Source organism: Falco peregrinus, chromosome 1 (genome assembly GCF_023634155.1).
Source record: "Falco peregrinus isolate bFalPer1 chromosome 1, bFalPer1.pri, whole genome shotgun sequence".
Classification (NCBI taxonomy): domain Eukaryota; kingdom Metazoa; phylum Chordata; class Aves; order Falconiformes; family Falconidae; genus Falco; species Falco peregrinus.
The window spans coordinates 109,561,881-109,575,309 of NC_073721.1; the positions used below are offsets into that span (position 1 = coordinate 109,561,881).

Genomic DNA, 13,429 nt, shown 5'->3' on the forward strand with positions numbered 1-13,429 from the left:
GTCAGGACAAAGGCTAGGACAAGGAGACAAAATACATTTGAAAATTGCACCTTTCAGAGCAGGAACTTAAAGGTTGGACAGCATTGCTTCTGTTTACTGATGAGACTGATGTACTCACTTGGGGGTTTAGATCATTTTGGAGATAGAAAATATTGTCTAGGCAGTCCTAGTGACCATCTGGGTTTTGGTGGTATTAACTAAACTTGGAATGTTTTATCCTGGTTTGCTGAATAAGTGAGGCTTACAAGACCATGTTTTGTGCCTGTCATCTTCTCTCAATCAGCCCAAGCAATGTTCAGTGTTTTGGCCAGCTTCAGTCAAACCTGAGAGGAATGAAAGTCCTCTTTCTACTAACCGAATTCCTTATTTTTAAAATTGTTTTCTTAAAGACTTTCTTAAATAGTATTGTCTGGATAGAAAAGACAGGCTCAAACTAGTACCTTCTTGAGAGAAAGGCAGTCTGAAATCAAGCACAGTTCATTTTGTGTGGCAGCAGCAAGCCACTCAGTGGGTGCATCCTCTGACAAGAGAGCAGGCAGCTCGCTATTTCATCTGCTCTTGTCGGGTAGACTATCATACGGGAAATAGGAAGGGATGGCTGTTCAGGCAGGTATAGCTTAGGAAACAAAGGGCATTATCTGTAGGGAATCAGATAAGTTTATTCCAGTGCTTACACTACAATATGCTTTTCAGTACTGTTCTGTGTTAGCCAGCCCCACTGAGATCAATGGGAGTTGTAGCATGGCCTGAAAGGATAACAACATAAAGAACAGGGATGTACAGTCTTGAAAAACCTCCATGTCCAGAGAGAGCTCCCTGAGTGCTAGTACTAATACCTCCTTGCAGAATGAAATCCTAGTACTGTTCCCCCAAGGCCATGGAGAGGGCTTATAAGAATAGATTAAAGTTTTCATTGTGTCAGGGTCTGGATGCTGCGCTACTTGAGAAAACACTTAATAACAGTATTTTGGCAGACCTTTCTCTGGCTGTTGATTTTACAGTGATTGTGTGTTAACTACGTGGTGTCAGCAAGTAAGAGTTGATACGGAAACATCCAAGAATAGCCTGAATCATTAGTTTTAAACAGTTGTATATGCTGTTTTGCATTTCTTGGTGACCTCCAAGGAACAGATAAGTAGATGGCACCTTATTGCCTAGAGTTCTGAATTGTCCTCAGAGACTGGGAAATATGATTTTTATTTTGAAAAGAAAACAAAATTGGTCACATTTTCACACCCATTTGCTTGAGCCTAATGTGGGTGATGCTTTCTGTACGCATAGTAGATACTTGCATATATAATTTAGCAACGTAGGAGCTTTCTATGTGGAATTCTGTTTGACGGTCTTCCTCTGCATGACTGAAATGAGACCAATTCTGCTGTGTTGAAATAAGGAGCACACAAAGGAGATTTCAGTAGGTTTCTAAAGAGAGTAGTGTTTTTTCAGTCAATTTATTATACTTAAAGCAATAATTTAGGGGGGTTTCCCTCCATAAAGACAACATGAGTCAATCATAATTCCTTCAGAGTCAAGAGAAGGTTTAGGAAGAGTGAATAAATATTTGTAGGAAATAAGTTCTCTCTTTTCCAATTTACAATTACTATTTACTATTGCAAACAGAGAAAGGGTACAGTGTATGATGTAGCATGCTTGGAAGAGTGGAACATTTTCTAAGGCCAGGGTCTGGAGCTTCTGCAAGAAAAATTAGCCTCTTTGAGGGCTTGTGCTACTACAGCACAGGCTTTTCTGGTGCATGAATTACCTGAACTAACAAAACAAATGACCAAAACACTGCTCCGTGGTCTGCAGTGCAAGGGGTAGCTCAGGCTTTCCTCTACTGTGAAGAAGTAGACAGGCATGATTTCCATCCCCCACACCAAGGAGAAAGGCTTTAACCATTGGTGTTCTGAGAGATACAAGGAATTCCACTTCATGTCAGGATACTCCAAGGATCCAGGCTTATATAATGTTTGCTGGTTTTCTACAAGATCAGTTCCCAGCCTTCCTAATAGGTATTTCCAGAGCTAAAGTGGATGAATACTGACAGCTTCTGCTTTGTATCCTCAAAAGCTGAAGGAGAAGACAATGCTGAAAATAGTACTTAACTCTGTGCTGTTGACCTCCTACCCAACTGTGCCACATCCACATTCACAGAACCATAACCTCCCTGACTTGCATTGAGAACTAAAGAACACATTGTTACTGACCCAAATTCATCCCATTGAGTCTCTTTGCAGCGGCATTTGACCCCAAAACTGTCCTTTTAAGCAGTATCTCTTTACTTCGAAAGGAAAAAAAATTACCCAGAGCTTGATCATGGAAAAACAGTTCAGGGTTGCTTTATTTAGTTGTAGGAACCAACAAAGGAGAACGCTCAGGAAAATGTCAAGGGACTTTCAATATTTTGAACAAAAGAAAAAGCAGCACTTAGATACATACAGCCCTTATTGCAAAGGGTGGGCTAATGAGTGATTGAGTGCTAGATGTCACATGTGTTTTCTTCTTTTCTAATGTTCTGGGTGGCTATATGATCTGATGTCTCAGTCAGAGACTCTGTGGTCTGACAAGGCTTTACTTCACTTTAGAAATGTATTTTGTTTTATACTTTATGCCTGTGACCAGTTAGGAGAAAAACGTTCTCTTGATACACAACTCAGACAATCGATTGCAGATAGAGGAAGTGGACCAGTTTGGTAGAATCAGTGCTACAAGCAGAACTGGGTTTATTTTTCAATGGAGAGCCTTCCTCTGAATATGCAGTAGGTGTCCCTGGTGACTCCTGTGTGATGACTTCAAAACAGCCTGATCTTGAGCTGGTGGAAAAATCTCAGAGCAATACCAAGCTGATAAAAAGGCAGCAGATCTTTGTATATCTTCTGACTGGCAGGGTGCGGGGAGGAACACAACCTACCCCAGATTCCTCAAAAGCAAGGCTCTTGAACATGAGCCAGTGGTTTCAAAAGGCATGTCCCAAACCATCTTACAATAATGGGATTTTTAATATGTAACTATATATAGGCAATAATAGAATTTTTAATATGTAACTATGTACAGACAATGGAGTTTACTGTTAGTTGTCCCTCATTGAGTTCACTGAATGGGTGAGGAAGAGAATAAAGTGATTTCCAGAGTAGTCAGCCCTGGCCTGATTCCAGCTGGTGGTGTCTGTTCTCTGGATTGTGCTGGCCAGTGCTGGCTGTATGGGGGCAGAGCAGGAATTCAGCCCTCCAGTGCTCTGCCTCTCCTCTCTGGACTCCTGTCAGCCCTTGCAGGGACATGACCAGTTCAGTGGCTCTGATTTACCTAAATCCTCTCTGAATTGTTTGGGCTGCCAGCATCCATGGGTGAATGCCTACACCATCACCAGGGCAGCAACTGGGAAAAAAGTGTCTCTGTATGTTCTCCATGGCAGCTGGGCCAGCAAGTCTTTTCCTACTGAAATAGATTATACTAACCAAATGGGTTTTCACTGATGTGACTTACAGTGTAAGTTCCATGTGAAGACACCAACAGTTTAATACCAGTGTAGCTGTGCTTTCTTGGGATTTTGCCTGCATAGAAATGCTACAGAAAATTAACAAATTCTTCACTGCATTACAATCTAACAAACATTGCTTTGATGCAGACATGACCTAATACTGTCATGTTTGATGTCATTAGTGAAATTCCATTGCAGGAATTCATCTACCAACTCTTTTAGTGCTGCTTTCAGAAGAAAATCCAGTATTAGTGACTCTGGTTTTATCGCAAGTCTCACAGTGCCTGATGCTTTACTTAACAATCCTGGAGAACTGAATACTGGGGAATCTCCAGTGTTTGGTTTGTTGTTTGCAAAGGAGGGAATGAGTATGTTTGAGGTCTACTGATAAAGTGAAAAATTGGATAATGTTTTGATGCAAAAGGAACTGAAAAATTCTTCACTATTGAGAAGCCGGAGTCAAAGCACAGAAAAGAGAGAATTTCTCAAAAATTTTTTTGTATCTCAAAAGTATTTCGGACTGTGATTTTGTTGATGCTTAGATAGATTAGTCCACAACTTGAAAAAAAAGTACTCTAGCAGTCCTAAAAATGGATTTTGAGTTGTTCTTTCTTCCTCCAAGCACTCAAAAAAAAAAACCAAACCAAAAAACCCCCACAAAAACAACACCAAGCAAAACCCCAAAACAAAAACAAACAAAAAAAAAAATCCCAAACTTCACTGAAGTCAGAGAGGAGCATAGGACCCAATAAATCTGGGTTCAGTCCTTCCTTGGCTGGTTCTTTTGTGGCTGGGAGGAAAAAAAGGTTTCTGGCTTATGGTCTGAAAGTACTAGACTAACATTTGAGGAAAAAAAGAAAAAGAACGTAGATATTTTCCAATATTTTCAGAGTTGCCCATGACTACATGGCATTAAGGCACCTTTGTGAATACTGTATACGACCTACCATATGCACTGTGTGTGACCCCAAACTGAGAGCAAGGTAAATTACCTACCAACTTAGAAAAGCATCTGAATGTTCTGAAAAACCTTGATGGTGAACCCTTGTTCTATTGAATTCACTAAGTAGTTTCTGTGGATTGTAATGCAACTAAAATTTTACCCTGAAACTCATGCGTAGTGTATGAGGAAAGGAAGGGACAAGCTCTTCCCACTCTGTGGAACTGCCTGTTACAGGAGCTGTGTGTCTTCCTCGGATATACACTGTGCCTGTCATTTTCCAGGAGAAAATACGGGTGCCAGTCTTGCACATCGTGAATGGTTGAAAATTACTTATTTTAAAAATACATCCTTTGGCCGGCAGGGGAAGCAGCTCGATGTGGTCCAGCTTGTCCCCATATACATTCAGGAATATCTCTACTTCTCAGAGCCTCTGTATACATCTGACCCTTCTAGGTCTAGTAAAGATGAGGAAGCTGTAGCTCAATAAAGAAATGAACATTACTACTAACTTTCTGCAGGTGTAGAAATCACAAATGTCTGCTTTTGTGTCTGTTAGAATTCCATTCTGACTCTGAGTTCTCGTAGCCACCAACAAAATAGCAGTTTGGAGCCCAATTACATGTAACTGAGACCAACCCTCGCTTGATCCTCTTCCCAATTCTCCAGAGAACTTCCTTAACCTGGAAATTGTGAGGGTTAATTATGAAATTATCTTCAGCAAGGGCTCAAGTACCTCAAGCACAAATTGAGAAGAAACACAAACTATTTGAGTGTTTGTGGTCTCCTTCAGCAGGTGCGTGCAGGCCTAATCCCATCCTCCCGCTTGTTGTGTGAGCAACCTTAGCGCTGGCCTGAGGAGCCTGAGCCCGTGAAAAGCTGAGGGGAGGTGAGAGCACAGGGAGCAGAGACGCAAGCCCTGTTCCACCAGCCCAGCACTCCAGTGTGAAAGGCCCAGGGAACTGGTCATTCCCGATTAGCCTGTGGGGAAGGATGTCTCCAGGGGGTGAGGCAGTAACTTGTGAAAGGCCCTGAGACGAAGCCTGCACTTTCAGCTTCTCAGTACTCTGCTGCCAGCATCTTGCATCAGGCAGCTGAGGAGTTCCGAGGGACGTGTGCCAGCCAGAGCCACAAAGACTATGCAGGAGAGAAGTGCAGGAAGAGGTTGGGGAGAATCAGATGGTGTTACTGCTTTGCTTGGTAGAAAATTGCCCATTTGTGCTGTGGAAGAGATGGGCTTCCAATTGTTTGAAGAGATGGGTGCTGTCTGCAGCTGATGATGGAGCACTGTCTTCCCTGTTCCGAAATGGGTGCTTCGTCCACCTCGGTATCCTGCAGCTTTCTGTCTGGCCTACTGTTGACCTAACCTTTAAAGCAGCTAGTTTTGGCCAAAGCTGGATGACATGGTGTGCTTTCACGTTCAGGCATTCCAAAGTAGAGGCTTTGGTGTCTTTTTGCTTATTTCATTTATGTTTATATTTGTTTCGTGTTTAGTTGGGAGTGCAGCAGCACTGCTGATAGCAGGAATAACAGTGTCTGGTAATGAGTAGTTTAGATTATATTGTTAGAACATGGCACTAATGTGTGGGCCTGCTCAGGGGAGCAGCTTTGAGAGCAGGACTTCCCCCATCCTCTGGCAGGCACTAGACGTACAGGTGGGTTTTGAAGGCTGAGGAAGCACCTCCTGCTGCCAAGGCCAGCGCAGCTGGGCACACCTAAGAGTAGAACCAGGTCCACACCTGGGGCTCAATTCCTCCTTATTTATCTATTGTCTATCCAGTGGCCATTGAAGGAAGGAAGGAGGATGGAAGTGGCAGGCCCCCAAAGTGCCTGGATTTCATCGTTAGAAGAAACACCTGCAGGTCAGTGCTCGCCGACAGCCGGGTACAGGCAGGTGGCCTGTGCTGCCGCTGGGAGCAGGGGCAGTGGAGATGCGGAGCGTTTTCCTGTGGTGTAAGATTAGTCTTGGCTGTAATGTCTCTCCAAGGAGCTGCTTTAATTAATGCAAAATACTCTAGTTACTACTTAATACCGAGGCCCTTCTAAACAGGGCAAAAGTAAGAGCCGTTCTTTAGTAGCGCCTACGACTGAGGCACGAGTTAGCCTTCCAAGCAGTTGGGCGCTCCCCGGCAGCAGCCCCGTGGGGCCGTGCGAGGCCCGAAGGCCGCGCCCCCCCGGTGCCAGCGTGCTGTGCCCTGCCCCGGGTGCGGCGGTGCCGAGGCCCGGCAGCGGCAGGGTGGCACAGGCGGTGCCAGGGGCCGGGCAGGGCAGGGCCCCCAGCCCGCATGCGGCACCAGCGCGTCCTCTGCGCGGTGCTGCCCCCGGCTGGGCTCGGCCACGGGAGAGCGGGAGGGCGATGCCGCCTGCGGGCCCCGGCGGGGCCGAGCGCCCCGGGGCGGGCGGCGGGGCCCGGCCGCCCGCCCCGCCGCAGCGGAGACCCCCGAAAGGGCGGCGGGAGCCCGTGCCCGGAGCGGCCCGCGTAGCGGTGCGCGGGGCCCGGCCTTGCCCGCGGGCGTCGCCGGGGCGAGGCCGGCGGCGGGCGGGGCCGGCACCGGGGAGCGCGGGATGAGGCGGCGGGGCTGCCCCGCTCTGCCTCCGCCCCGGCCCCGGCCCCGTGGGCGCGGCAGCCCCCGCATTGCGCGGTGCCCAGAGCGCGGCGGGCCGCGCAGTGCGGGCGGGCGGGAGCGCTCTGCCTAGGCGTCCCACGAAGGGGCTGCGATTCTCAGGGCAGCCCGGGCAAAGGGCGGGTGATTCCTCATTTTCTCTTTGTAGAGAAAAACATTACCTTCCAAACTGTACTGTGGCGCGGCTTGACAAATCCGAGCCTTTATTTTTCTGTTGTGTTGCATTGCATTGTATTTTTTCCAAGCGAGGGTGCCAGTGCAGCTCGCCCTATAGCGCAAAGGGACTCAGAAAGAGAGAGGAAGATAAAATGAATTTAAATTCCAAAGGGGTTTCAGTGCTGGTTTCCTAGTCCCCGAGTCAGCAATGTGTTTGTGAAAATTCAGCCTTTTTGTCTCTCAGAAAAAAAGGGCTAAATCTACATCGGTGGCCCAGTCTAGGTTTGCTATTCTTTGCATTTTCTATTCAAGTGAATGAGAGTGAATGAAGTGGCCTGGGACCCTTTATTTGATCTACTCAATTGCATAAAGTGACAGAATTCTAATATATTTGTTTAATGCTCTTCAATGGGGCTTTCACTTTCTAGCTTGCAAATGAAGCCTCGATCTGCAAAGTTTTGTCCTTTTTTTCTTTCCACCTTTTTTTTTTTTCCTGGCAGAGAGACCATATTTCATAACTTGGGCCACGGTTTGAAGTGATTTCGAGAGGAGTTTTAGACTCGAAAAGTGGGAAATAAAGAAACAGATGTGAAGTTATTGTAGATTCTTATAGTGGGCTCTGGGGCTATTGTAAACCCACTGCAGGCGGTCCAAAGCCTCTCTTTTTCATGCTGTAATTGAAACATATTAATTAGATAATTTGTTGTTAGTTTAAAAGAAACAAATACAGCCCCTCCAAGGCTTCACAGCCTCGGTTTCTTTTTGTTAATAAAAACAAAACAAAAAAAAAAAAAAAACCACAAAGTGACATTTATATTAAGATTCCGAGATAATTCGGCGCTGAAGTTGATGAAGCTGCTAAGATTCTTCTCCCTTTCTCAAGGACCACTTTTGCAGAGAGGCTGGCTCATAAAACTCCCTCGCAGGGGTCGCCGGGGAGCTCTTTTCTCCCTACCTGGCACAGCCCGCCCTTCCCCGCGAGGCGCGGTCCGAGGGAAAATAAATATTCCGGGTGAGAAAGAGCTGCCTTGGTTCGATAGAGGATTCAGGCTTGTGGGGTGGTGTCTTGTCACATGTCGAGGGGAAAGAAAACACACACACACACACACAAAAAAAAATATCCCGACGAGAAAAGATTCACATACCATGGAGCAAAACCCGAGCCGCCAAGCACGACTGGCTTCGCGGGCTTACCTTGCTCGGCCGTGCTCAAACCATCCTCCGGAAGAGAGAGCCTTTGCCTAGGATAAACGTCTCTTTGCATCAAACACGCCTAGCTTATAATGTCTCTCTGGCAAGTGAAATAAAAACTAAAGAAATCCCCCCGTCCGTCCGTCCGTCCGACCCCCACGAAATGTCTAAACACGACGGAGAGCTCGGCCGTGGCTGATTCACTCGCCCCCCTTCGCCCCTTCCCTCCGCGCTGTTGTCTCTTGCTGTTCTATTTCAGATCTGTGTTTATTGACATTGGACTTGAGCCATTAGGGAGATTTAACAAGTCAAAGCAGTAAATTCAAGCGACGCGCTGAGCTGCGTATGTGTTTGAAATAAGCATCGCAACATGGAGGGGCGCGGGGCGCGGGCGGGGGGCGCGGCCGGCCGGGGGGTCCCCGCGCTTGGCCAGTCTCGGGCAACCGCAGAGATAAAGAAGAGGAAAATGGCACTTTAAAAGTTCGCTGGCTAGTCTTACTATAGGATTATGTAGCGAGGAAGCCATCGCACCTTTTGAAAATATTTTGCTTTGGGGCATAATCTTTTCAGATCATTATCTCCGCTGATTACTATATAGTTTAAAAAAGACCCTGAAAGTGCAGCTTCATCTTCTTAGCTGAGCTCGGATTTCATCTTTGAAGATTTGTTCTGACTGCTAGATCCTAAAAGAAAGAAAGAAAGGAAGGAGAAAAAGAGTCTTCGTAGTCTAAAAATGTAGGTCATCGCTTGTTTAGGAAAAGTTTGTCGAGTTATGTGTCCATTGATCTCGTGATAAGTTTTGAATGCTTTCTTTAGCTGATCGTGTTGATATAATCGTGGGTTGGACTTGATGAATGAGTTCAGTTGTCCCCCATCTGACAAGCTTTAGCAGCTTCATGCATTTTAATCAGCTCAATGATTCATGTATTTTCCACCTTTTTTCTGTGTGTGGGATCCGTTCTCTTTTAGCAAAAATGGTCGCAACTGGATTAATTACCCTCTACATTAATCTTAAAACTTTTGCAAGGACCTTGCGGTACGTAATAAGGAAATGGGGATGTCACTTGTGCTGTTTATGGTCCAGAAATTCAGAGAGAGATCAGGCAGAGATAAAACCTCTGTAACATCGTTGCCGTAGAATTAGTGAATCCTGGCCGTTCATTAGAATACAATGTCGTTTTCTTGCTAATAAGCCCTTAAGTATTCGGTTGTCTCGTAACTGCGCTTTTGGCGCAGACTGCCCCATCTCCGAAACACTTATTTACTAATTTCACTAGATTGCTTCTAGCATTTTCAGCAGTTGCAGAATCCTCGTGAAATCCCTAAAAGAATTGGAGAACCCCACTGGAAGGTGCCCAGAATCCAGTTTTTCATTGTAACTACTTGGCCCTTACTTTTTAAAAGGGACTGTGTATTGACTGGCAGAAAAACCGGTACAATTTTAGTGTTACAGTTTGCAATCTACCGGTTTTGTAAAGTGTGTCAGTAGATATGGACAAATTATAGCAGAGGCTGAAGTGGCTGCAATGCTTGAGGAGGTTTAAACGACAGGTAAAAGACTACAATAGCTCACTTTGGCTCGAAAAGATGTTCAGATGCTACTTGTAAGAAAAACCACGACTGACAAAAAATCAGTATTCTCAATCTTAAAAAGTAACTAATTATTAAAAGATTTTTATAGTTGTTCTGTATTGTAGAACCTCACTTTTTAATGCTCTTTAGAGAAAAATTGACTTGGGAGTATGTAGATGATAAGTATACATACACACAGGCGTAAATGTAATACGTGTTTATATTCGGTATAAGTGCATAGGACACAAATGCATATGTGTGTGTATGCATATATGTATAGATATATAGATATAAAACCCATGGAACACACTTGCGTATGTTGTATCTTCGGTAAACCGGCGATAATGACAATTTTATCTAACATGTTATGGTATGTTAATAACTATATTTATAGCAACCCCCGGTGAAAAGGCAGTATAGATTATCTAAACATTGGAATAACATAATTTCTTTTTCATTAACTAATGCTTTTACTTTTCTCGTGTAAACCTTTAAAAAGACAAATCAGAAACTAAATCTGCATTTACATATTTTAATGAGAAAATATTATTTGGACGACTAGGTTCATAATTTAACGTAGACACTTCTTTAACCTTTATCTTAAAACACACATGCTGGGAACAAGAACACCAATATTTAAAATGCCATGCTTAATCTGTACAGGGAAAAAAAAGTTTAAAAGAAATGTCTTTACAGTTTCAATAGACATTAATGCCGTTTGGAGGGGTTTTTTTTTGTGTTGGGTTTGTTTTTTTTTTTTAACTTAAGCAGTTCACAACGGAACAACAGTTCAGTTTCCAGCAAACTACCTAAAACTAGAAAGGAATATATCAAACAAAAGTGCATTTTACACATTTTATAATCATTCCTATGCACAAACATGTACAGTTTCCCTAGCCCCCTCTCTCTTGTCTGAAAGCTCCAGCAGAAATCAGGATGACCTCCGCAGTTTGTACCTGCTCTTGTGTTACTTCTCCACGTTTTAACGGTGACTTCGGCGGCTTTTCTTAAGCTGTGCCGGGTTTTGTGCTTGGTAACAGGTTTGTTATTATTATTATCCCTTGGTTTCAAGCTATGAAATAAATAGCTACAAAATTAAAAAAACCAAAGAAACCCAAACCTTCAGGTTAATCAGAAGTTAACAGACAAACCAACTCGTCTTTCTGTTCCGCCTGAGCACTACAGTGAACACCCACGTTACAACAGGTACTGCGAAGGGGACCTCATCCGATTTACAGCACAGATGCAATTCAGTATTTACAGTCCGACAGGCGCTTTGTAAACAGTGCGGGTGTGGGGCGGGTGCCCGGCGCCTCTCCGCGGCGCGGTGCGGCCCCACGGCGCTCCCCGCCCGCAGCCAGGGCCGCCCGCCCCGGGGACCCGCACCGCCGCGCCCCGCGCCTCCAGGGGGGGCCGGGCCCCGCCGCGCCTGCCCTGCCCCCGGCAGCCCGCACCACCCGCACAAAGGGCACCGCGCTTCCCGGCGTTTCCACGATCCAAGCGGTCGCGGCTTGGAGGCTGGAAGCGCCGCCGCTCGCACGCGGGGAGGCTGCGGGCGCTCCGCACTGCTTGTGGCTTTGAAGATCGGTCCTAGATAGACCCCTGCTCCTCCCCAGACAAAGGGAAGCGGCGGCGCCGGGCCAGGCTTGCGCCCCGGCAAACCGAAGACGCCTGAAGTACTTTTGGGAAACTAGTGATGCATATGGCAGCTCTGCAGGGCGGGTCGGTCCGTTTTGCCGCAGGAGAGCGAATACCGAGTTCAGCCCCAGGGAGGGAGCCGAGGCGCAGGGGGCACGGCGGCCGGAGGGGGCGAAGCAGAGGGGCGGCTCGCGCGACCGGCAAGCCTCAGTTTCCCGCGGGGAGCCGCGTCTGCTTTGGAGGGAAGGAGAGGAGCGGAGGGCGGAAAGAAGCGGCGGGAGGGAGAGAAGGGCAGGGAGGAGAGCTCCGAGGAAACTTCGGGAGGAAGGGGACGGCGGAGTCCGTGCGGGCGGCCCGGGTCAGTGCACCGCCACGGAGTGCAGGGCGGGCGCCGGGCTGGTGAGAGTCTCGCTGGGGGTGGCCGGGCTGCTTTGGCTGGTGGCCGTCTGCGAGGACGTGGGGCTGAGGGAGGGCGGCGAGTTCGAGAGGATGGTGGGGATGGGCGCGGGCAGGGCGGGCAGGGCCGGCACGGCGGCGGGGGTAGGCTTGATGGGGACGGGGATGGCCGGCAAAGTCTGCCCCCCATGGCAGAGCGGCTTAATGGGCACGCCGTAGGCGCCGTACTCGCTGCTGGCCATGGAGATAGGGGTGGCGGTGTCGATCATGCCGGAGCTGTACATGTGGGGCCAGCCCGTGCCAATGGAGCTGCCCACCGTAGTCAACTGGTTGGGGAGGGGGTAGGCGGCCGGCATGGGCTGCATGGTGGAAAAGGCGAGGCCGCCGGGCATCTTGTACTCTCTGGCGATGATGTTCTCGATGGCGAAGGGGTGCTTGAAGCTGGAGGGCTGGGACACGCCGAGGTTGTAGGTAGACATCTGGGGCAGGTGGGTGCCGGTGGCCGCCAGGGCGCTGAGCCGCAGCTTCGCCTGCTGCTGCAGGTACTGCGCAGCGTCCGCCGGCTTGCTGGGGGCCAGGTGGTCCGACTTGACCACCTTGAAGCGCTTGCGGCGGCGCAGGAAGCTGCCGTTCTCGAACATGTCCCCGCAGCTGGGGTGCAGGGCCCAGAAGCTGCCCTTGCCCGGCTGGTCGGGGCGGCGCGGGATCTTGATGAAGCAGTCGTTGAAGGAGAGGTTGTGGCGGAGGGAGTTCTGCCAGCGCTGCGTGTTCTCCCGGTAGTAGGGGAAGCGGTCCATGATGAACTTGTAGATCTCGCTCAGGGGCAGCATCTTCTCCGGGGAGCTCTGAATCGCCATGGCGGTCAGCGAGATGTAGGAGTAGGGCGGCTTCTGATCACTGTAAGTGTTTCTGCCCGGGCGAGGCATCTTCGATAGGGGACCCGCGGAGATCTGCGGAAGGGCAGCGACAAGGAGGGGGTCGGGGTAAGGGGGGGAGAGGGGTGAGTCCGAGAGGATTTGCGCAGACACCCGGCCGGGGCAGCGGGTGGGTGCGGGGCCGGGCTGGAGAAGGAAAGGCGCGGGGAAGGGGCACGGCTGACCCCAGCCCGCGTGGGGCGGGCAGGGCGTAGGGGACGCCAACGCCGAGGGAAGAGCGATGTGCCCTCCGGCCAGCCCCGGCCTCGCTCCGCCTGGCCTCCTCGCCGCAGCCCGCCCGTAAAGTTACTCCAGCGGTAGCTCTGCCTTCTGGGCTCGGCGAGGAGGGGAAGAGGACCCCCTCCCCTCCCACCCCCCTCCCCTCGGTCCCCCACCCCACGCCATGCCAGCCCTGCATATGCCCACCTTAAAGTTGCTGGAAGTTGACAGTCCGCATCCGGGACGCGGCTGGGAGTCCGGGCTCTTTCCCACCCCGCTCCTCCGGCGTGTCTCTCGCTCC

General features: G+C 48.6%; 1 protein-coding gene across 1 annotated transcript; it reads right to left on the reverse strand.

Moving 5' to 3' along the window:
• Positions 1-11,958: 11,958 nt before the first annotated feature.
• FOXB1 (forkhead box B1) lies at positions 11,959-12,921 on the reverse strand. Its single transcript, XM_005244562.2, has one exon. It carries the CDS (start codon positions 12,919-12,921, stop codon positions 11,959-11,961), a length of 963 nt encoding a protein of 320 aa, XP_005244619.2.
• Positions 12,922-13,429: the final 508 nt, after the last annotated feature.

Bases quoted from the DNA above. Each gene is read 5' to 3' on its own strand.
- FOXB1 (XM_005244562.2), bottom strand. From the start codon at position 12,921: ATGCCTCGCCCGGGCAGAAACACTTACAGTGATCAGAAGCCGCCCTAC.